Genomic DNA, 21,774 nt, shown 5'->3' with positions numbered 1-21,774 from the left:
TTAAAATCTTAAAATCTTAAAATCTTAAAATCTTAAAATCTTAAAATCTTAAAATCTTAAAATCTTAAAATCTTAAAATCTTAAAATCTTAAAATCTTAAAATCTTAAAATCTTAAAATCTTAAAATCTTAAAATCTTAAAATCTTAAAATCTTAAAATCTTAAAATCTTAAAATCTTAAAATCTTAAAATCTTAAAATCTTAAAATCTTAAAATCTTAAAATCTTAAAATCTTAAAATCTTAAAATCTTAAAATCTTAAAATCTTAAAATCTTAAAATCTTAAAATCTTAAAATCTTAAAATCTTAAAATCTTAAAATCTTAAAATCTTAAAATCTTAAATATTAAAATCTTAAAATCTTAAAATCTTAAAATCTTAAAATCTTAAAATCTTAAAATCTTAAAATCTTAAAATCTTAAAATCTTAAAATCTTAAAATCTTAAAATCTTAAAATCTTAAAATCTTAAAATCTTAAAATCTTAAAATCTTAAAATCTTAAAATCTTAAAATCTTAAAATCTTAAAATCTTAAAATCTTAAAATCTTAAAATCTTAAAATCTTAAAATCTTAAAATCTTAAAATCTTAAAATCTTAAAATCTTAAAATCTTAAAATCTTAAAATCTTAAAATCTTAAAATCTTAAAATCTTAAAATCTTAAAATCTTAAAATCTTAAAATCTTAAAATCTTAAAATCTTAAAATCTTAAAATCTTAAAATCTTAAAATCTTAAAATCTTAAAATCTTAAAATCTTAAAATCTTAAAATCTTAAAATCTTAAAATCTTAAAATCTTAAAATCTTAAAATCTTAAAATCTTAAAATCTTAAAATCTTAAAATCTTAAAATCTTAAAATCTTAAAATCTTAAAATCTTAAAATCTTAAAATCTTAAAATCTTAAAATCTTAAAATCTTAAAATCTTAAAATCTTAAAATCTTAAAATCTTAAAATCTTAAAATCTTAAAATCTTAAAATCTTAAAATCTTAAAATCTTAAAATCTTAAAATCTTAAAATCTTAAAATCTTAAAATCTTAAAATCTTAAAATCTTAAAATCTTAAAATCTTAAAATCTTAAAATCTTAAAATCTTAAAATCTTAAAATCTTAAAATCTTAAAATCTTAAAATCTTAAAATCTTAAAATCTTAAAATCTTAAAATCTTAAAATCTTAAAATCTTAAAATCTTAAAATCTTAAAATCTTAAAATCTTAAAATCTTAAAATCTTAAAATCTTAAAATCTTAAAATCTTAAAATCTTAAAATCTTAAAATCTTAAAATCTTAAAATCTTAAAATCTTAAAATCTTAAAATCTTAAAATCTTAAAATCTTAAAATCTTAAAATCTTAAAATCTAAAATCTTAAAATCTTAAAATCTTAAAATCTTAAAATCTTAAAATCTTAAAATCTTAAAATCTTAAAATCTTAAAATCTTAAAATCTTAAAATCTTAAAATCTTAAAATCTTAAAATCTTAAAATCTTAAAATCTTAAAATCTTAAAATCTTAAAATCTTAAAATCTTAAAATCTTAAAATCTTAAAATCTTAAAATCTTAAAATCTTAAAATCTTAAAATCTTAAAATCTTAAAATCTTAAAATCTTAAAATCTTAAAATCTTAAAATCTTAAAATCTTAAAATCTTAAAATCTTAAAATCTTAAAATCTTAAAATCTTAAAATCTTAAAATCTTAAAATCTTAAAATCTTAAAATCTTAAAATCTTAAAATCTTAAAATCTTAAAATCTTAAATCTTAAAATCTTAAAATCTTAAAATCTTAAAATCTTAAAATCTTAAAATCTTAAAATCTTAAAATCTTAAAATCTTAAAATCTTAAAATCTTAAAATCTTAAAATCTTAAAATCTTAAAATCTTAAAATCTTAAAATCTTAAAATCTTAAAATCTTAAAATCTTAAAATCTTAAAATCTTAAAATCTTAAAATCTTAAAATCTTAAAATCTTAAAATCTTAAAATCTTAAAATCTTAAAATCTTAAAATCTTAAAATCTTAAAATCTTAAAATCTTAAAATCTTAAAATCTTAAAATCTTAAAATCTTAAAATCTTAAAATCTTAAAATCTTAAAATCTTAAAATCTTAAAATCTTAAAATCTTAAAATCTTAAAATCTTAAAATCTTAAAATCTTAAAATCTTAAAATCTTAAAATCTTAAAATCTTAAAATCTTAAAATCTTAAAATCTTAAAATCTTAAAATCTTAAAATCTTAAAATCTTAAAATCTTAAAATCTTAAAATCTTAAAATCTTAAAATCTTAAAATCTTAAAATCTTAAAATCTTAAAATCTTAAAATCTTAAAATCTTAAAATCTTAAAATCTTAAAATCTTAAAATCTTAAAATCTTAAAATCTTAAAATCTTAAAATCTTAAAATCTTAAAATCTTAAAATCTTAAAATCTTAAAATCTTAAAATCTTAAAATCTTAAAATCTTAAAATCTTAAAATCTTAAAATCTTAAAATCTTAAAATCTTAAAATCTTAAAATCTTAAAATCTTAAAATCTTAAAATCTTAAAATCTTAAAATCTTAAAATCTTAAAATCTTAAAATCTTAAAATCTTAAAATCTTAAAATCTTAAAATCTTAAAATCTTAAAATCTTAAAATCTTAAAATCTTAAAATCTTAAAATCTTAAAATCTTAAAATCTTAAAATCTTAAAATCTTAAAATCTTAAAATCTTAAAATCTTAAAATCTTAAAATCTTAAAATCTTAAAATCTTAAAATCTTAAAATCTTAAAATCTTAAAATCTTAAAATCTTAAAATCTTAAAATCTTAAAATCTTAAAATCTTAAAATCTTAAAATCTTAAAATCTTAAAATCTTAAAATCTTAAAATCTTAAAATCTTAAAATCTTAAAATCTTAAAATCTTAAAATCTTAAAATCTTAAAATCTTAAAATCTTAAAATCTTAAAATCTTAAAATCTTAAAATCTTAAAATCTTAAAATCTTAAAATCTTAAAATCTTAAAATCTTAAAATCTTAAAATCTTAAAATCTTAAAATCTTAAAATCTTAAAATCTTAAAATCTTAAAATCTTAAAATCTTAAAATCTTAAAATCTTAAAATCTTAAAATCTTAAAATCTTAAAATCTTAAAATCTTAAAATCTTAAAATCTTAAAATCTTAAAATCTTAAAATCTTAAAATCTTAAAATCTTAAAATCTTAAAATCTTAAAATCTTAAAATCTTAAAATCTTAAAATCTTAAAATCTTAAAATCTTAAAATCTTAAAATCTTAAAATCTTAAAATCTTAAAATCTTAAAATCTTAAAATCTTAAAATCTTAAAATCTTAAAATCTTAAAATCTTAAAATCTTAAAATCTTAAAATCTTAAAATCTTAAAATCTTAAAATCTTAAAATCTTAAAATCTTAAAATCTTAAAATCTTAAAATCTTAAAATCTTAAAATCTTAAAATCTTAAAATCTTAAAATCTTAAAATCTTAAAATCTTAAAATCTTAAAATCTTAAAATCTTAAAATCTTAAAATCTTAAAATCTTAAAATCTTAAAATCTTAAAATCTTAAAATCTTAAAATCTTAAAATCTTAAAATCTTAAAATCTTAAAATCTTAAAATCTTAAAATCTTAAAATCTTAAAATCTTAAAATCTTAAAATCTTAAAATCTTAAAATCTTAAAATCTTAAAATCTTAAAATCTTAAAATCTTAAAATCTTAAAATCTTAAAATCTTAAAATCTTAAAATCTTAAAATCTTAAAATCTTAAAATCTTAAAATCTTAAAATCTTAAAATCTTAAAATCTTAAAATCTTAAAATCTTAAAATCTTAAAATCTTAAAATCTTAAAATCTTAAAATCTTAAAATCTTAAAATCTTAAAATCTTAAATCTTAAAATCTTAAAATCTTAAAATCTTAAAATCTTAAAATCTTAAAATCTTAAAATCTTAAAATCTTAAAATCTTAAAATCTTAAAATCTTAAAATCTTAAAATCTTAAAATCTTAAAATCTTAAAATCTTAAAATCTTAAAATCTTAAAATCTTAAAATCTTAAAATCTTAAAATCTTAAAATCTTAAAATCTTAAAATCTTAAAATCTTAAAATCTTAAAATCTTAAAATCTTAAAATCTTAAAATCTTAAAATCTTAAAATCTTAAAATCTTAAAATCTTAAAATCTTAAAATCTTAAAATCTTAAAATCTTAAAATCTTAAAATCTTAAAATCTTAAAATCTTAAAATCTTAAAATCTTAAAATCTTAAAATCTTAAAATCTTAAAATCTTAAAATCTTAAAATCTTAAAATCTTAAAATCTTAAAATCTTAAAATCTTAAAATCTTAAAATCTTAAAATCTTAAAATCTTAAAATCTTAAAATCTTAAAATCTTAAAATCTTAAAATCTTAAAATCTTAAAATCTTAAAATCTTAAAATCTTAAAATCTTAAAATCTTAAAATCTTAAAATCTTAAAATCTTAAAATCTTAAAATCTTAAAATCTTAAAATCTTAAAATCTTAAAATCTTAAAATCTTAAAATCTTAAAATCTTAAAATCTTAAAATCTTAAAATCTTAAAATCTTAAAATCTTAAAATCTTAAAATCTTAAAATCTTAAAATCTTAAAATCTTAAAATCTTAAAATCTTAAAATCTTAAAATCTTAAAATCTTAAAATCTTAAAATCTTAAAATCTTAAAATCTTAAAATCTTAAAATCTTAAAATCTTAAAATCTTAAAATCTTAAAATCTTAAAATCTTAAAATCTTAAAATCTTAAAATCTTAAAATCTTAAAATCTTAAAATCTTAAAATCTTAAAATCTTAAAATCTTAAAATCTTAAAATCTTAAAATCTTAAAATCTTAAAATCTTAAAATCTTAAAATCTTAAAATCTTAAAATCTTAAAATCTTAAAATCTTAAAATCTTAAAATCTTAAAATCTTAAAATCTTAAAATCTTAAAATCTTAAAATCTTAAAATCTTAAAATCTTAAAATCTTAAAATCTTAAAATCTTAAAATCTTAAAATCTTAAAATCTTAAAATCTTAAAATCTTAAAATCTTAAAATCTTAAAATCTTAAAATCTTAAAATCTTAAAATCTTAAAATCTTAAAATCTTAAAATCTTAAAATCTTAAAATCTTAAAATCTTAAAATCTTAAAATCTTAAAATCTTAAAATCTTAAAATCTTAAAATCTTAAAATCTTAAAATCTTAAAATCTTAAAATCTTAAAATCTTAAAATCTTAAAATCTTAAAATCTTAAAATCTTAAAATCTTAAAATCTTAAAATCTTAAAATCTTAAAATCTTAAAATCTTAAAATCTTAAAATCTTAAAATCTTAAAATCTTAAAATCTTAAAATCTTAAAATCTTAAAATCTTAAAATCTTAAAATCTTAAAATCTTAAAATCTTAAAATCTTAAAATCTTAAAATCTTAAAATCTTAAAATCTTAAAATCTTAAAATCTTAAAATCTTAAAATCTTAAAATCTTAAAATCTTAAAATCTTAAAATCTTAAAATCTTAAAATCTTAAAATCTTAAAATCTTAAAATCTTAAAATCTTAAAATCTTAAAATCTTAAAATCTTAAAATCTTAAAATCTTAAAATCTTAAAATCTTAAAATCTTAAAATCTTAAAATCTTAAAATCTTAAAATCTTAAAATCTTAAAATCTTAAAATCTTAAAATCTTAAAATCTTAAAATCTTAAAATCTTAAAATCTTAAAATCTTAAAATCTTAAAATCTTAAAATCTTAAAATCTTAAAATCTTAAAATCTTAAAATCTTAAAATCTTAAAATCTTAAAATCTTAAAATCTTAAAATCTTAAAATCTTAAAATCTTAAAATCTTAAAATCTTAAAATCTTAAAATCTTAAAATCTTAAAATCTTAAAATCTTAAAATCTTAAAATCTTAAAATCTTAAAATCTTAAAATCTTAAAATCTTAAAATCTTAAAATCTTAAAATCTTAAAATCTTAAAATCTTAAAATCTTAAAATCTTAAAATCTTAAAATCTTAAAATCTTAAAATCTTAAAATCTTAAAATCTTAAAATCTTAAAATCTTAAAATCTTAAAATCTTAAAATCTTAAAATCTTAAAATCTTAAAATCTTAAAATCTTAAAATCTTAAAATCTTAAAATCTTAAAATCTTAAAATCTTAAAATCTTAAAATCTTAAAATCTTAAAATCTTAAAATCTTAAAATCTTAAAATCTTAAAATCTTAAAATCTTAAAATCTTAAAATCTTAAAATCTTAAAATCTTAAAATCTTAAAATCTTAAATCTTAAATCTTAAAATCTTAAAATCTTAAAATCTTAAAATCTTAAAATCTTAAAATCTTAAAATCTTAAAATCTTAAAATCTTAAAATCTTAAAATCTTAAAATCTTAAAATCTTAAAATCTTAAAATCTTAAAATCTTAAAATCTTAAAATCTTAAAATCTTAAATCTTAAAATCTTAAAATCTTAAAATCTTAAAATCTTAAAATCTTAAAATCTTAAAATCTTAAAATCTTAAAATCTTAAAATCTTAAAATCTTAAAATCTTAAAATCTTAAAATCTTAAAATCTTAAAATCTTAAAATCTTAAAATCTTAAAATCTTAAAATCTTAAAATCTTAAAATCTTAAAATCTTAAAATCTTAAAATCTTAAAATCTTAAAATCTTAAAATCTTAAAATCTTAAAATCTTAAAATCTTAAAATCTTAAAATCTTAAAATCTTAAAATCTTAAAATCTTAAAATCTTAAAATCTTAAAATCTTAAAATCTTAAAATCTTAAAATCTTAAAATCTTAAAATCTTAAAATCTTAAAATCTTAAAATCTTAAAATCTTAAAATCTTAAAATCTTAAAATCTTAAAATCTTAAAATCTTAAAATCTTAAAATCTTAAAATCTTAAAATCTTAAAATCTTAAAATCTTAAAATCTTAAAATCTTAAAATCTTAAAATCTTAAAATCTTAAAATCTTAAAATCTTAAAATCTTAAAATCTTAAAATCTTAAAATCTTAAAATCTTAAAATCTTAAAATCTTAAAATCTTAAAATCTTAAAATCTTAAAATCTTAAAATCTTAAAATCTTAAAATCTTAAAATCTTAAAATCTTAAAATCTTAAAATCTTAAAATCTTAAAATCTTAAAATCTTAAAATCTTAAAATCTTAAATCTTAAAATCTTAAAATCTTAAAATCTTAAAATCTTAAAATCTTAAAATCTTAAAATCTTAAAATCTTAAAATCTTAAAATCTTAAAATCTTAAAATCTTAAAATCTTAAAATCTTAAAATCTTAAAATCTTAAAATCTTAAAATCTTAAAATCTTAAAATCTTAAAATCTTAAAATCTTAAAATCTTAAAATCTTAAAATCTTAAAATCTTAAAATCTTAAAATCTTTAAATCTTAAAATCTTAAAATCTTAAAATCTTAAAATCTTAAAATCTTAAAATCTTTAAATCTTAAAATCTTAAAATCTTAAAATCTTAAAATCTTAAAATCTTAAAATCTTAAAATCTTAAAATCTTAAAATCTTAAAATCTTAAAATCTTAAAATCTTAAAATCTTAAAATCTTAAAATCTTAAAATCTTAAAATCTTAAAATCTTAAAATCTTAAAATCTTAAAATCTTAAAATCTTAAAATCTTAAAATCTTAAAATCTTAAAATCTTAAAATCTTAAAATCTTAAAATCTTAAAATCTTAAGATCTTAAAATCTTAAAATTTTAAAATCGTAAAATCTTAAAATCTTAAAATATGGTTGTGCAGTCGTAAATAATTAATCAAAAACGATCCGATTGAGGGATATCAATCAAAACGATGAATTAAAAATAGCTTTATTTCTTTATGATGGTTTATCATGTTTTGTTAAGTCTTTTTGAAATCAAAATATTGATCCATATAATAATATAATAATCTTTAAAAAAAATCAAAATTTTGCATGTATTTTAACTGTTTAAGATTTTTTTTTTAATGAAAAACTTTTTTTTTTACAAAATACCGTATATTCTCGACAATAAACAAATCTTTATAATTCGGAATATGGGTATCAAACAATTTGAAAATTTTAATGTTTTTTTTTTATTTTTTAGAGATTTCTGAAAGAAATACAATTTTTTTATAAAATACCATATTTTCTCGAATAAACTCAATTTTTTATAATCCATAATATCAAACGATTCAAAAAATTTGATGTTCCTATTTTGACTGTTTTAGAGCTTTTTAGATGAAAAAGCAGGTAAAATTTCGTTTGATGCCTATATTGTGAAAATTTTAGTATTTCAATCAAAAAACTCAAAAACAGTTGAAATATATGCAAAATTTCGAATCGTTTGATACCCATAGAGCGATTTATAAAAATTTGAGTACATAAAAAAATACGATATTGTGTGATTTTTATTTCTATTTATACTTTGAAACTTACCATATTATCAAAAAAATATATATTTACTAATAGGAAGCTTTAAAACTCAACAGAATTTGGTTGGTTTAGTAAATTTTAGTCAAATTATTGCTCATAAGTTATCGTCCGTTATCGTCGATAAAATCATCGCCGAAAGAGTTATCGGAATAGCGATAACGATAGATTTTCGTTATAGTCCCGACGATTACGATAACCATTATCGTTATCGTTAGACGAATTATCGATAAACAACCTTGCTTCTTTGGTCATAGGGAAGCCCCTGGAACGTTTTAGCCAATTAAAAAAATACAAAATTTGGAAAGTTAATAGTGTTAATTATTTTTCAAGGAACAAATCTTGAATATTTTGAATAGGTCCTATAAACATAATAAACACAATAGCCTATAGGAACTTTAAAAAAAACTCTAGAAATTTTAAATTTAGGACTCTCAAGAGGTACCCAGCCACGGCCAACTCGTCCCACGGAGGCGCCACAAATGCAAATCTTGGCTGCTTTTTCTCGTCGTCGTCGTCGGTGGAGAAACTACCGACCGCCTTGGACGCCCCCTTCCCGAACGCCTTGCACCCGATGATGGGAAGAATTTGTGTATAAATTCATTTGGTTGATTTGATTACGGCCATGCATAATATTACTAATACTTTTCCTGTATGTCTCCTACGAGTATGTATGTGTGTGTGTGAAACCACACATGTTTGCGTGTGTGTGGGATTTGGCCGGGAGTTACGGGAACCCCGCGAGGGCTGGGCGCGGAATTAGATTTATTGAGTTGTGATAAACGAGCGCCTTCTGGTTGCGACAGACCTGGCCAATTGAGTAATTGTCCGGATTTCTTCGTCCCGTTGCAACGCGGGTTGGTCGTGGGTTGAAGTTGTTGTGCAACTTGTTCAACATCTTGTGAAGTTTTGGTGGAGATTTTAATCCTGATGTTTGACGATGTCATTCAGAGTCTCGAGCGCTAACTCAAACGACGTCAACGATAAGTTCCACGACCTTAAGGCGCTCGCGAATTACGAAGGCAATTTCCCGTCAGCCGTCGCTGCCAGAGGCGCGAAAAGAAGCCTAACCTCTTTCACCTGTTTTGCATAAACGATCGCTTACTTAGAAACAATTACCTCTCTTGGATCCGCGTTCGGACGGAATGTCACCGTTCCGCGCCAAAGAAACCCTTGGCGAGGCCACTTTTAATGAGCCCATTTCTGTCACTTGGCTAGACCAGGGGATCGGGCGCACTCTTACTTTGGTATAATTACCAGTCGTGATGGCGAACCAATCGAGACGAGCCTCTTCAAGAATCAAGTTCTCCCCGCACTTCAAAGAAGAGCCAATTAGTTTGTGCCGCAAGGCTCTTGAGTCGTAACCTGTCCCGTCGATGACCATCCCCGCGAGATGGGGTTTTAAATGTCCACGCGAAGAAACTCTTTGAACGGTGTCAATTTAATGGTAATAGCGCTGGTAATAATCGTAAATTACAGGAATTTTTATACTTTTATTTCTTAGTTTATGGCAGTTGACCATCACCTCAGGAAAGGGGAAGATCGCGCGATGCCTGGGGTAAATTAGTTTTTCTTGTAGCCGGGGACATCTTCGCGTCACAATTTGTTTATATTGGCTGCCCTTGCGCAAATAGAGCGTGGCACTAATGACACCGATGAAGGTGTCATTACCGAGGTAATGTTGCATTTTTAAGCAGGCTGGAAAATGGTTATAAAAACCATGACTTAATCGTAATAAAATGAGACTATGACAAACTCACCCGCAATCTGCAGCGTCGCGTTCCGGCTCAGCACGGTCCCGGCGGCGTTGGTGGCCACGCACCAGTAAACCCCGCCGTCCTGTTCCTTCTTGCCGTGCACGGTCCGCAGGAAGAACAGCGACCCGGACGGGAGCAGCACATGGTTCGGGGTAAACTTGACCGGCTCGCCATCCTTGTACCACTCGATCTTGGGTTCCGGCTTCCCTTCAGCCTTGCAGTTGAGCGTCACCGGGTCATTTTTCGGCACCAGAACGTCGCTCGGATGTTCCGTTATCCGGGGCGTCCGGAGTTGAGCTGCGGAAGAAAGAGAAAACGAGAAGGATTATGACGGATTCAAATATGCAAATCCTGGACATGGGGACACGAGAGTGCGCTGTCAAATGGTCGTTCCGGGAAAAGGGTTCCCTCCCTTGTCAATTTTCGCCATGTCAGTCGTCGTTTTGAGTCTGTGAAATCTGTCCTTTTGTGCTGTGAAGTTGTTGATAACGCATTTCAGAGAAGCGCACCAAGAATCGCATGTCCGGAGCCTGTCGGCTGGTCTTTTGGGGGTCTGCGCTGGAGGTTCTGATTCTGGTTCTGAAGCAATCGTAAATCTCCAAGAGGGAAGTGAGCTGTGTACCACCATGACAGAAGTGAAATAATAATCGTAGCAGGCCGGCTTTCGTGCAACGAAACGACATGGATATCAGGCGAGTCTTTATTAGAGTCAGGGTTGAGCTATTGAAATAACATTAATGAAGTTTTATTTAAAAAAGGTAAAATAAACAATTTTATTTCTTTAATGTTATTTTCTTATTTGCCTTTAGTCAGGAGGGTTCAAAAACACCAAAAAATCAAAGAACTACACAAATTTAACTTTTAGGATTATGAAGAGAAACTTATTTTTTCAATTCATCATAGTTGACGAAATCATCTAACCTTTTACAAATCCTTTCTTTTTACAGCAGACCTGTAACAATCGACAATATCTTATGATTTTTAAAGATAAATAAAACTAAATTTGATTTTAAACAGCTTTAAATTAAAATCTGTTTCTTAAGAAGAGATTCTGATCGATTTGGTGTTTTTTGAAAAGTTGTAGGTTATGATCAACGGCAGCAGGCTTGGCCGAATGGTTAAGCTGTCCGCTTTGTAAGCGGAAGATCATGGGTTCGATTCCCATCTGCTCCAACCTTCCATCGGATTGGCAAGTATGGATGGACGTTGTTAGGCCGTTATGTCATTCCAAGTGTAGGAGTCGTCTCTTCGCTTTAAGTATAAACAACACACCAAACCAAGCCTGCACCGGTGGAATCAATGCCGGCGGTTGGACTTCGCAATCCAAAGGTCGATAGTTCGAACCCTGATGTGGAAGGTTCCTTGGAGTAAAAATAGGTTTGGGTGCTCTCTCCATTCAAGCCTTTGGACTCCTTGGTTCAAGCAGAAACTTGCAATAGAGACCACAAAAGACCTGGGGGTCGTTAAAGTGGATGGTTTGAGGTTGTTCCGGATCGAGCCCTTTCGATTTGAGTGGACTGTATTGGGGGGGTTTCACAGCTCGTCCAGAGCGCACTTTCGGAGGGTCAAGGACCTCAACTCTTCAAAACACGACCGAGTAGAAACACAATTTGTTGTGCGGAACAACTCTTTATTTCGCGCGATCGAAACGGTACAGAGTACGCGGGGGGTTCTGGTGAACCGAGCCGTTTGGGTGTTGGCTGAAGACTTAACATTTATTTCAAACATAAACAAACTGAACCCGTCGGGCACTCCTGTACGGTCTCTCTCACTCTCTCATACACTCTCTCATCACTCATTCTCTCTCTCACGATTCATCCCGAAACTAACCTAATGTATAGGGTAAATGGCGCAACTATCGATCTCAAACAGAGGTTATGATCAACTTTGTTAAATAATATGGTTATCGCTGAAAAATTATTAGATCATCCGACGAAAAAGATAAAGTATCGTTATCGTTATTGGAATATGATAATTTTATGCACTAAATCCGTTGTTACCTCATTAAAAGATAAACAACTTTAAATGAACTTAGATTAAAAAATCGCACACATTGAAATAATGTCCTGAATAAATAATGCCGAAAAGTTAAAGTACACAAAAAATTTCACAAATCACGTTATATTTAAAAACTCAAGGATTGAAAATTTACAGGATGGGTGAATTGAACTGTCAACTATGCGTTATTTTGAATACATTTTTTTCTTTTTTTTCTGTTAAGCAGCAATTTTAAAAAAATACGCTGCAATTGTTTTCATTTTTCGCCGTTTGCAAAATTTGAAATAAGTTTTTACTAAATTACCATTTTTACAGGAAAATACTGAAGAATTTACAAAATATTTGATTCAAAAAAAATCATTCAATTTCAACAATAAATATTTAAAAAGTTTTCATATAAATTCGATGTATCGTGAAATTGTTAATAATTTCTAATAACAGTTTTGTTACAGTAAAAATTTATTCAAAATTTTATGACATTTGATCCCATAAGACAAATAACGGAACGATGAAAATTAAAAAAGATAATTTGTGAAATTTAAGTATTTTACATTAGGAATTGTGATACAGTGGTAATCATCAAGAAATGTTGTGTCGTTTGAAATCCTGTAATTTGTAAATATTTCGCAATAACGCAATCAAAATGGGAATACACTGACAATTTATAAAAAAAAATCTGGTCGTTTGAAACCCATGTAACCATCTATGAAAATTTGAGTATTTTAAAAGGAAACACGATGTTGTTGTTGGTGTTGTTTTTTTTTTACTTCCTGTTGTTTACCCATAATGTTATTTAAACAAATTAGAATTTGAAAAAAAAGTAATTTTGTGAAAATTGTAATATTTTGCACTTAAAATGTTTGTCCAGTAAAAATCTATTTGAAATTTCAAGACATATCTTTATTATAAAAGTTTAAAAAACAGTATTTTATGAAAATTTCTAGCATCTAATATTAAAAAAAATATTAAATTATTTGGTATGATTAAAAAAATGTTGATGAATGGCATTATTTTAATCTTCTAAAAGTGTAATTAATTTCTCAATGAACATGATTTTGAATCGGAAAACGGAATGCATTTTCGGATTTTTCATCTCCAAATTTCAGTTGAACAAATTCCATAAAAAATGTGAAAACTTCCAGTTAAAAATGCAATATAAATCAATTTATAATAAATATATAAATATTAATATGCTTTCATAAACAAAACACGTTTACACGAATTTCAGGCAAAATTCTAATTTTTAACAATATGTATTACCTTAAAATATATATTATTTGTTAAAAAGTAATGAACTTGGTTAACTTTATAGTAACTATATTTCTTAACACTATTGACAAACTTTTTTGCAAAAATAGTGTGTGGCCTACCCCAGTACAGGTTTTCAAAATAATAATCTTGAGAAAAACCTTACCAGTTGGAAAAAATTTCTAACATAAATTGTAATCCTATCAATGTCCCCCCGGTTTACGGTAGTTTATACAGGGATGAAAAATATTTGGTTCTTTTTTAATTTTATTAAGAATAATTGAATTCCCGAAACATTTTTTTATTTGCAAAATTTGTTTGTGATATTTTGTGCTCTTTTCAAGCCTTACAATAAAAAATGGCTAAGACATTATTTTCTGAAATTTCAAAATACAAAATGAGATGCTCAATTTAATGTAGAGAGACAAGTACCATAATTGTATGTTAAAATTTAGTATTCTGTAAAGAAAAGATTTTTTTAAATAAACCAATAAAAGTTGCTTCTAATGTTTTTCTCTTGGCCCTCGGAAAACAGAAACCAATAGGTGACTAGCAATAACCACTTTTCAAAACTTCAACCCTTTCCATCTTGCTTCAGACCATTCACCAAAGTGTCAAACTGCGAGAGCAATTCCCGGGTGAGACATTCGAGCAGCAATTCCAAATACCGAAAACACATCTCACAAACATAAATTTATAGACGCAACACGCACACACCCTTACAGGCCGGAGCTAGGCAATTTGACAGCTTCATTTAATCAGTCGTCGTCGTCGTCGTCGACGGCATCGAAGAGCTGCATCTGCATCTTTGCCCCGACGTCTATGAGTGTGACGTTTGTGTGTGTACGATGATGTAGCTCCACTTATTTTCCCGTTGCAGCACCCAGCACAGCTGCACCCACTCTCCTAACATTCCGATAGATTAATTACGCGGTGGGTTTGAAGATTTTTTTTTTGTATTTTTTTTTGTCAATTTCATGACACAGAGTTAAAGTCAGGAGTTGGAAGTCAGGAGTCAGGAGTCAGGAGTCAGGAGTCAGGAGTCAGGAGTCAGGAGTCAGGAGTCAGGAGTCAGGAGTCAGGAGTCAGGAGTCAGGAGTCAGGAGTCAGAGTTACACTTTGAGTTAAGAGTAAAGTCGAGTCAAATTTAATCAACTTCTCAAAATTTTCAAACCCACCGTGCACCGCCCTCTGTCGAGCCACTCTCCTGAGCTCATTAGCATGCACCGATGCACCAACAACAACATCACAGCTACTGCACCATGAGCTTCTAAATGCACTTGGCCGTCGTCTCTATCGCTATCGCAGCTTCGACAGCAAGTCTCAAGCCAAGCCTCCCGTAGTCACCGTTCTCATATCGCTGCGACATGATTCTCCGCTTTTCGGAATCCCAATATCTGCCTTCAAGGCCTCTCTTCTAGCAATTTGAACCAAGTGTCGTCTGCACACACTCTCGTTGTGTGCTCCTTGGTGACCATATCGAGAGTAAAACACGAGACGCCAGATTAAACTTTCGAAAACATTTATTTAATTATCTAATCTGTTTATTCAATAAACGCTCGTCGAGGTTCGTCGCGGCGCTCTGTGCAAGTCTCCGTTGCGTCGTTTCTTCGTTCAGAGGAAGGGGCGCACTAATCCGATGACATTCGGGGGGTGATTAGTTCCGGGATTCCGGAACGGAGGTTCCCTTATCGGTGCGGGAACACGCAACTCTTCCATGTTCAGAAATAAGGAAGGAGTGTGTTATGACAAGCCTTTTTGGGGGGAGATTTTCGGGAGCAACGACGCTACGACGATGTTCCGGATGAGTTCACCCTAATCTTTCGAGCAGAATTGGAGTCGTTGTTTTTAGGCTTTGTGTTTTCTGCGGGTTGGATTTGTTTTTGCGAAAAGTACTTTGATGGTAATCCTTCTGCGGGATGAAGATAAGCAAAGAATCGTCTTCTTTTCCAAGTACTCTGAAAGCTCTTTAAACGAGCTTTCTCCAATCAACCCATAGATAAAAGTTAACCACTTTAGGCTACCGGTTACAATCGGTTACTTTCGCTGAACAATGTTATTCATACGGCATTCACTCCCTAGGTGAGGCCCCAGCGAGACCTCTGCGGACCATGGGGCCTTCGCAGCGGGACGTCCCAAGATAAAGTCGTAAGACCCGGCTTTGGTCCGCATTCAGCGACCCACTCAACCCCTTCAACGGTAGCCCACGTGGTGTGACTTATCGTTAATACATTAGACAACAACAACTATAAAGCCAGCAGGCAAATGGGCCTTTCAATTGGATGCGTAATATCGATCATCGGTAAAATTGCTCGTAATTTCGTCTACCCGGGCGATTACATAGTCGGGGAGCAGGACCAAATATGGCCAGGGCACTGTGTGTTTGCAGGTAGCGTGAAATTTTCGCCACTATTTGGAGTCAATGGGCTGCTGCTGCTGCTGTGACGGTCATTTTGAGCAAATTTTAGCATATCAGCAGATCAGCTTGGGTAAGCCGTCTAGGGGTAAATCCATTTAAAATTACGAAACGAAAAAATAATAATTCAAAAACTCAATTAAATTTCAAAAAGTTGAAAACCGATGCAGCTTTACCCTAAGAATCAATGGAAAAGAAAATTCCAACATTCTTTTATGAAATATTTAGATATTTTGTTTCAGTAAATTACAATTTTAATTAAGGTCATTGATTGTTGATTCAACTCTCAAATGTTTATTCAAATGACTAAAATCATTTTCCAAATTCAAAAATTTATAAAAAATTAAAATGTCTGAAAAATTATCGCTTGAAATCATCTCATGTTAAATAAAATTATTTTTTATCGTATCGATCAAAATTTCAATAAAATGATTTAAAAATCGTGTATTGTTAGTAAAATTGTTAAATTATCTCTTATTAATAAGAGAAATCTCACTTAGCAAATCGTCTAAGTAACGTTTACCTTTTAAAAGATACAGGGGTAATTCTCTACCAACTCACACGAAATCGGGAAAAGTTGCCCCGACCCCTCTTCGATTTGCGTGAAACTTTGTCCTAAGGGGTAACTTTTGTCCCTGATCACGAATCCGAGGTCCGTTTTTTGATATCTCGTGACGGAGGGGCGGTACGACCCCTTCCATTTTTGAACATGCGAAAAAAGAGGTGTTTTTCAACAATTCAAAAATTAGACGCCCGATTTGATGGCGTACTCAGAATTCCGAAAAAACGTATTTTTCGTCAAAAAAAAAAACACTAAAAAAGTTTTAAAAATTCTCCCATTTTCCGTTACTCGACTGTAAAAAATTTTGGAACATGTTATTTTATGGGAAATTTAATGTACTTTTCGAATCTACATTGACCCCCAGAAGGGTCATTTTTTCATTTAGAACAAAATTTTTCATTTTAAAATTTCGCGTTTTTTCTAACTTTGCAGGGTTATTTTTTAGAGTGTAACAATGTTCTACAAAGTTGTAGAGCAGACAATTACAAAAATTTTGATATATAGACATAAGGGGTTTGCATATAAACATCACGAGTTATCGCGATTTTACGAAAAAAAAGTTTTGAAAAAAATACGTTTTTTCAGAATTCTGAGTACGCCATCAAATCGGGCGTCTAATTTTACACAAAAGTCCCTTTGACACCAAATTTCTATCTCATCACCGTTTCAGGCTGCAATTTATTGAAAAACACCTCTTTTTCACATGTTCAAAAATGGAAGGGGTCGTACCGCCCCTCCGTCACGAGATATCAAAAAAACGGACCTCGGATTCGTGATCAGGGACAAAAGTTACCCCTTAGGACAAAGTTTCACGCAAATCGAAGAGGGGTCGGGGCAACTGCTGTGTGAGTCGGCAGAGAATTACCCACAGGGAAAATAGCATCTCTTTTCCTTTCTTTTAATTGCTTGCCCAGCATATCAAAACTTTAAAAAATGGCGTTAAATAATTACTGATTTGTATCTCCAAATAAATCGATAATGGCTTTTCTATTGTTCTATTTCTATTGAACATTTAATGTACTTTGGAAAAATAATTGCAAAATGTTCGAGGTATTTTGTATTTTTTTGTATGTTCAACCAATTTTGAAAAGCTGTGAAATCGGTCAATGAAAATAAATTCAAATCAAAACAATTGAAACCAATTCTACTAAGATCGAATATAAAAAAATATTTTAAAGCAAAAATGTTTTAAAAAACTACCAAATTATTAGGAATCATCACTTAAACTAATTTCATGTTGAAAAAGTATTGTTTATCTTTAGATGTAACTTGATAGATCTTCTAAATAAAATTGAAGGTTATACATTGGACTCTCTCGTTGTCGATATTAAAGGGACCGTCGAGAGAGGGAGTTATCAAATTATAGAACGGAAAATCCAAGCAATCTTCTTGAAGGGACTGAAAATTTAATGACAGCTGGAGCAATATTGTTATCGAGAGGGTCGCCAGCCAGAGAGTCCACTGTGCTACTGGTTTCTTAAAAAAGCTTCAAAAAGAAAATAAAATTGATGATATAAGGATTTCAAATTATTTTAAAACAAAACAAATCAAATAGAGCAGTCAGTATTTTTGTGAAATTTAAAAAAAGAGATTTTTTTAAAAGTGATTTAATCATGCAACAGATAATTTTATGATTTCAAAAGCGACTTTATTATTTATCTTGTTTCTTCAGATTCAGACAAAAAGTATGCATGGCATATGGAGATATTTACGTCGAATGGAAAAATATTGACAAGTTTTATTTAAAAAAATCGCATTAAACGATTATTTTATTCAATTATGGCCATTGCGAATTTTTGGTTAAAGTTTGAACCACCCCCCCTACAAAATCAACAAAAAATCCAAGGTCAAAAACATATTATTTTTCTAAATACTTCAAACTTTTTATGGAAATAGAAGTATCAATCTGAAAATTCCTGCGTTTCAAATTAAATGTAGCATATTCGGGCTCGTTTGAAAATATTCTAATTTTTTTTTGTGAAATTCAGATGTATAGTGCAAAACAACTGAACTTGTGTAAAATGCACTACAGTCCAGACTCGATTTTCCGAAGATTTGTATAGGACTTCGGATAATCGAATCAGGAACATTTTTTTTCTTATTCTTTATTTTCTAATTTTAAACATCAAATTCGAGTCGCTATTTTGACAGCCATCTTGGAATCAAAAATTCTAAATCACTTTTGAGCATGTTTTGGGTCAAATTCAAGCTTAAGGGGTTACATACATGTAGAAAATCACAAAATTTCATATTCCAGAAAATTTATTAAATCAACTTAAAACATGATTATCAATCACTCCTGATAGTTTTATGAAGATATCTCATGATTAAAGTAAGTTATAGACGATTTAGACTGAAAATTTTTCCATGCGCAAAGCGAATTGCCAAACTTTTTTCTCTGAACACCGAGTTGATTTACGGGTGCCACGATATCTCTAGATGGGATTGACCAAATTGGCTAAACTTTTGGGTGAAGACTCGCAAGACATATCCCGTGTGCATGACGAAGCCCGATTTTAAAATTTTGCATTTTTCAAGAATACAAAAATCAAAAACTTTCGATTTTTTATATGAAAAACACAAAAATATTTTTATCTTTTTTTAAAATAAGCTCTTTGAAAATCGACTTTCGTCATGCACACAGGACCGGTTTAACGAGTCTTCACCAAAATTTTAAGCCGATTTGGTCAAGGCAGTGTTGAGATATCGTGGCACCCATTTTTTGAAAATGCTAGCTTCATATAGCTGTATCTCGGCAAATGATACAACCAAATGTCTTCAAATTTATTTTGTAAATAGTTGAAAATGTATATTTTAATGTCCTGAAAACAGATTTTAAAAAAGTTTGAGTTTGTGCTCAAACCATCCTCTGACATTTTTGCCGATTTACATGTATGTAGCCCCTTAACAATCAAACACAAGACAACGAAAAAAATGTGTTTTTGTGATTCGATTATCCGGAATGAAATTTATCCGAGGCCTTCGGATAATTGAGTCTGGACTGTATAAACACAATTTTCATTCAAATGTTTAAATCTTGGTCAGAAATGTCTAAATTTTAGTCAACGTCGACTTTAAAAAAGTAATGTTAAGGCAATTTGAGGCAAAATAAATTGAAAAAATATTATGCCTTAAATTCTTGAGTAAAATGAGCTTTTCTCGCTTTCCTTCCTGCTTTAGCAAATTCACAAAAACTTTTTGAATTTTTCATACTCTACTGTAACGGTTTCAATATATTTTGATGTAAAACTCATTTGAAAGAACTACAAAAATTCTCTCAGGAACGCAAAATTTACAAATAGTCTTTTTCTTACTTTATAATAAAACTGGATTGAATTAAATTGAAAAAGAATTTTTATTTACGAAAAGAACAAACATCTTCGTTAAAAGAAATACTGTGAAATTGTTTTTTGAGAAAGCACTTGATACTTCTCATACTCTAAACAGCAGGGTAACACTATCCAGATAATGCAATTCGTTTTACAGTTAGAGCTCATTTTCAAAAAGTAGATCATGACGCTTGAAAATCCTTCAAATGATCATGCTTTGTATTTTTTTATATAGTTAACATTTTTGAAATATTTATGCATCCCGCTGAAAATATTTTTTAAAGTTAGTTTTGATTTGTATTTGAGCATTGTTACAAAAATTCTAAACTGTTGTTAAAATTACGATATAAATTTTGTCCAATGTTTCCAAAACATTATTTTGCCCCTCAAAAATTGTCTCTTTTAAAATTTGAGAAACTTGCAAAATTTTGTCTGTCTTAAAAAAACGCAACGCTATAACAGGAATATTTGATGTTTTCATATCTTTTCAATAGACTGGGGTTTTTTTTTAAATTGCCTGGAACATCTTTCGAATATCTGAGCAGTTAATTTTTATTTTAACTTGATGAATTTATTGTCCATAAACGAAAAGATTGCTCATCCATTAAAGCGAGCTTAACTCACCCAAAAAGAAGCGAAACGACCTCACTATAAAGTATCAATAAAAAGGCTCCCATTTTTTCTCGGTCCACGACCGGCATCGCCCCTTTGAAGCCCTCCCCATCACAATCATTACACACGGTTTAATTTTAAATGATCTGCCCCGCGTCCATTATGATAATCCAACACATAAATGACGGTTCACTTACATTCCGCCATAATTGCCGCAATAAAGAGTGTGCGCCCTCGATAACAATCTACTCCAGCAGCAGGAGCAGCATGTTCACAATTAACCTTCAAGTGCCGCACATTTCGACCGAGTGACAGCTCGTTGCATTTCTTGCGTTTTTTTCTTTTCGGGGGTCCAAATTTCTCCTCAACTGTGCGGATTCGGAACACATTTGGACAGCCGCTGTCGACCCTGTGATCGGCGGGAGGGATTACTTTTAAACCCGCGAACGGTATTCCGATCAGTCATATCTGGGGGGACGCGGAGTATGCAAGAAATCCGGACAGCCGCATATCACAACATGTTTGTGAGGTTGACCGCGGATCCAAAACTGAGCAAAATGAATGATACCGGAGAGGTTGGAAGATCACCACCACGAGAGACCCCAGCTACTGGCCTTTTGCGAGGGAAGGTCTCGGAGGGGGCTTTTCGTAAACTACGAATTCAGCAATATTAGTTCCGAGCATAGTTTTAAATTGAACGTAAGATATGAATGACCCCCGCTTAACGGACGACGATGACCACGTAACTTGTGCCCGGCAGGAGAAAACAAGCATAAAACAACCGCGAAAACAGTGACCCCCCGCTGCTGGAGAGCTCGGGGGCTTGTGTGGACGACCCACACGCGCGGCTCGGTAGTGTGTGGAGCTCAAGGTGGACCATGCTGCAGCGGCATTGGGAACGAAACCTACGCTGCTGCTGCTGCTTCTGTTTTGAGGCTCAAAAGAAAGGTCCACTTAAAAAAACGAAAAAATTGTTTCTCAATAATATGATAAAAAAGCTGCTTTTTATATATTCTAGAAATATTATTGAAAAGCTTTTTAGAAAAAAATTAAATAAAAACAAGAAAATTTGTGCAAAAATGATTCAAATTGATTTAAAAGTATGATAACAAAAAAACATATTATTTTTTGCGTTCATTTTCACAATTTTTAAAAAGATATAAAGTAAAAATATATAAAGTAGGGGAACTATACCCTTTCTTAGCATATTTCTATTATCGGCCTATCAGCACTTTGATCATGAATTACAGCTTAAATAAACTGTGTTTAACTGTTCCTAAGTAATAACTAGCACAAATAAAAATGACCAAGCGACTCTTCATTGTTGATGCATCGGAAAATGTAGATTTAATAGCGGAAAACGGCAAAAGTGATGAGAATTGGTCGAACCGCTTAGTATGATTAAAATGGGTATATTTCCCCTATCAGTCTGATGGAAAAGTTACTCAATTTTTTT

The 21,774-nt window shown here is 27.9% G+C and overlaps 1 protein-coding gene across 3 annotated transcripts in view; it reads right to left on the bottom strand.

The window, feature by feature from the left end:
• LOC120419314 (roundabout homolog 2-like) overlaps positions 1 to 21,774 on the bottom strand; it is a 459,035-nt gene that overhangs the window by 131,496 nt on the left and 305,765 nt on the right. For all 3 annotated transcript variants that reach the window (XM_052708075.1, XM_052708076.1, XM_052708077.1), the window contains exon 3: positions 10,157 to 10,450. In XM_052708075.1, coding sequence (XP_052564035.1) covers positions 10,157 to 10,450 — 294 coding nt within the window. The remainder of the gene's footprint in view (positions 1 to 10,156; positions 10,451 to 21,774) is intronic.

The sequence above is a fragment of the Culex pipiens genome, chromosome 2, assembly GCF_016801865.2.
Source record: "Culex pipiens pallens isolate TS chromosome 2, TS_CPP_V2, whole genome shotgun sequence".
Lineage (NCBI taxonomy): Eukaryota > Metazoa > Arthropoda > Insecta > Diptera > Culicidae > Culex > Culex pipiens.
This window is presented reverse-complemented; position numbering and strand designations above follow the sequence as displayed.